This window comes from Hyla sarda, unplaced genomic scaffold, assembly GCF_029499605.1.
Source record: "Hyla sarda isolate aHylSar1 unplaced genomic scaffold, aHylSar1.hap1 scaffold_2070, whole genome shotgun sequence".
NCBI classification, from domain to species: Eukaryota; Metazoa; Chordata; class Amphibia; order Anura; family Hylidae; genus Hyla; species Hyla sarda.
In genome coordinates, this window is record NW_026608734.1 from 50,938 (window position 1) to 54,550 (window position 3,613).

Genomic DNA, 3,613 nt, shown 5'->3' on the forward strand with positions numbered 1-3,613 from the left:
GAGCACCACACGAGGTCCGCCGGGAGCTTCATTCTTATCTCAGGGATCTTTATAAGTGATTTTATCTGCTGTAGGTCCTGGTAATCCTCCTGCTTCATCTCTGCCGTTCGGCTTCTCTACCGGGCACAAGACGGACGGTACATACAGCTCCCCACCACCATTGGGGACACGCCGAGCGCCCCACCACCATTGGGGACACGCCGAGCGCCCCACCACCATTGGGGACACGCCGAGCGCCCCACCACCATTGGGGAGACGCCGAGCGCCCCACCACCATTAGGGACACGCCGAGCGCCCCACCACCATTAGGGACACGCCGAGCGCCCCACCACCATTAGGGACACGCCGAGCGCCCCACCACCATTAGGGACACGCCGAGCGCCCCACCACCATTAGGGACACGCCGAGCGCCCCACCTCTCATAGTTCTTTCTTTTTCCGTAAACAGGTAAACATGAGCCTGAAGAAGAGAATTGTTATGAAGAAGATTTCTGGAACTATTCTTCTTGTAAGTATCAGATACGTGACCAGTATTTGTAGTCAGTCTTCAGTATATAGTCCTGTATATAATCTGTATATAGTCCTGTATATAATGTGTATATAATCCTGTATATAATGTGTATATAATCCTGTATATAATCTGTATATAGTCCTGTATATAATCTGTATGTAATCATTATATAGTCTGTATGTAATCTGTATATAACCTGTATGTAATCTGTATATAGTCCTGTATATAATCTGTATGTAATCATTATATAGTCTGTATGTAATCTGTATATAGTCCTGTATGCAATCATTATGTAATCTGTATATAGTCCTGTATATAATCTGTATATAGTCCTGTATATAATCTGTATATAGTCCTGTATATAGTCCTGTATATAATCTGTATATAGTCCTGTATGCAATCATTAGATAATCTGTATATAGTCCTGTATATAATCTGTATGTAGTCCTGTATATATTCTGTATGTAATCATTATATAATCTGTATGTAATCTGTATATAGTCCTGTATATAGTCCTGTATATAGTCCTGTATATAGTCCTGTATATAGTCCTGTATATATTCTGTATGTAATCATTAGATAATCTGTATGTAATCCTGTATATAATCTGTATATAGTCCCGTATATAATCTGCATATAGTCCTGTGTATAATCAGTTCTCTCCCATTAACCTTTAGTTGACCTGGCGGAAGAGGAGGAAGAAGATGACAAGGAGTTAGTGATAAAGATGGAACCCATCGATTACAGCAAGGACGGGGCCTCACCTTCTCAATGCTTTCCTGCTGCTGACCCCCCTCTGCCTGCAGCCCCTGCTCTGCCTGCGGCCCCCCCTCTGCCTGCGGCCCCTGCTCTGCCTGCGCCCCCCCATCCTTCCGTTGCTTCCCAGCTCCATATTTCTTCATCCAAACCAAACAGGCCTCCTATAATTCCAGCTAAACCTATTCCAGCTGTTAGCACCAAGCCCCTCCCTGTAGGTACCAAGCCTCTTCCTACCAAACCTCATGCGATGACTAGTCACCCCTATTCTACATTGTCTGCTCCTAGCAGCCAGCCAAGCACAGCCCATGTGGGAGCCATTAATAAGGTTGTGGGGACCCTCCATTCAGCTCAGCGCCATTACCATCGGTCCCAGAGACATCAGATGCACGTACTGCACATGGACCTCTTACATTTAGGCCAAGGCGTCCAGCATCTGACCCACAACGTAAAAGTCAACAATCACATCCGCTCCACTGAGAGGGCCCGAGAACTCCGGCTGAAGCAAAAAGATACAGAAGATCAGAGACAATACCGAATGGAGAAGTTATGTCTCCTCCGGCAACACCACGAGGACAAACTGAGGGCCCGGCAGGAACACTACGAGAAGAAGGAGAAGCTCCTAAAGGAGAACAACCACCTACTGAGGGGCATCCTCCAGCGCTTGTCACACCCTGCGGAGACCATTCCTACGGGTGAACACAGTGCGGCACAAAGAATGGCGCCCTCACCACCCCCACAGAGCACAGACAGACCGACTACTAACAAAGGGGTCAGAACAAGAGGCGGGAAGGGGAGAGAAGGGACGTAATGGGCGCCTATAGCCACCACGCTCTGTGACACAATTCATCCAGTAACGCCCGGCACTCACTATGTGACACAATTCATCCGGTAACGCCCGGCACTCACTATGTGACACAATTCATCCGGTAACGCCCGGCACTCACTATGTGACACAATTCATCTGGTAACACCCGGCACTCACTATGTGACACAATTCATTCTGTAACACCACAAGCTCACTATATGACACACTTCATCCTGTAACTACCGGCACTCACTATGTGACACAATTCATCTTGTAACACCTGGCACTCACTATGTGACACAATTCATCCTGTAACACCCGGTGCTCACTATGTGACACAATTCATCCTGTAACACCCTGCGCTCACTATATGACACAAATCATTCTATAATGTCCGGCACTCACTATATGACACAATTCATCCTGTAACACCTGGCACTCACTATGTGACACAATTCATCCTGTAACACCTGGCACTCACTATGTGACACGATTCATCCTGTAGCACCCCGCACTCACTATGTGATTTAATTCATCCCGTAACACCCCACACTCACTATGTGACACAATTCATCCGGTAACGCTCGGCACTTGCTATATGACAGGGTACATCCATAACGCCCGGCACTCACTATGTGAAAGGATTCATCCGGTAACGCCTGGCGCTCACTATATGACACAATTCATCCTGTAACACCCGGTGCTCACTATGTGACACGATTCATCCTGGTAACGCCCGGCACTCACTATATGACAGGATTCATCCGGCAACACCCGGCACTCACTAGATCACAGGATTCATCCAGTAACGCCAGGCACTCACTCTGTGACACGATTCATCCTGGTAACGCTCGGCACACACTACGTGACTCGATTCATCCAGTAACGCCAGGCATTCACTATGTGACACAATTCATCCTGGTAACACCCGACACTCGCTATATGACAGGATTCATCCGGTAACGCCCGGCACTCACTATATGACAGGATTCATCCGGCAACACCTGGCACTCACTAGATCACAGGATTCATCCAGTAACGCCAGACACTCACTACGTGACACTATTCATCCTGGTAACGCCCGGCACTCACTATGTGACACAATTCATCCTGGTAATGCCTGGCACTCACTATATGACAGGATTCATCCAGTAACGCCCGGCACTCACTATGTGACAGGATTCATCCAGTAACGCCCGGCACTCACTATGTGACAGGATTCATCCAGTAACGCCCGGCACTCACTATGTGACACGATTCATCCTGTAGCACCCCGCACTCACTATGTGATTTAATTCATCCCGTAACACCCCACACTCACTATGTGACACAATTCATCCGGTAACGCTCGGCACTTGCTATATGACAGGGTACATCCGATAACGCCCAGCACTCATTATGTGACAGGATTCATCCAGTAACGCCCGGCACTCACTATATGACAGGATTCATCCGGCAACACCCGGCACTCACTAGATCACAGGATTCATCCAGTAACGCCAGGCACTCACTAGATCACAGGATTCATCCAGTAACGCC

At 47.9% G+C, this 3,613-nt stretch overlaps 1 protein-coding gene across 1 annotated transcript; it reads left to right on the forward strand.

Moving 5' to 3' along the window:
• The first annotated feature begins 376 nt into the window (after positions 1–376).
• On the forward strand, positions 377–2,875 carry LOC130318740 (uncharacterized). The gene is made up of 2 exons (XM_056552902.1): positions 377–507; positions 1,188–2,875. The coding sequence occupies exon 2, from the start codon at positions 1,238–1,240 to the stop codon at positions 2,075–2,077; it is 840 nt and encodes a 279-aa protein (XP_056408877.1). The 5' UTR covers positions 377–507; positions 1,188–1,237; the 3' UTR covers positions 2,078–2,875.
• Positions 2,876–3,613: the final 738 nt, after the last annotated feature.

What these genes read in the sequence shown, in the direction of transcription:
- LOC130318740 (XM_056552902.1), top strand. Translation starts at nt 1,238, where the DNA reads ATGGAACCCATCGATTACAGCAAGGACGGGGCCTCACCTTCTCAATGC.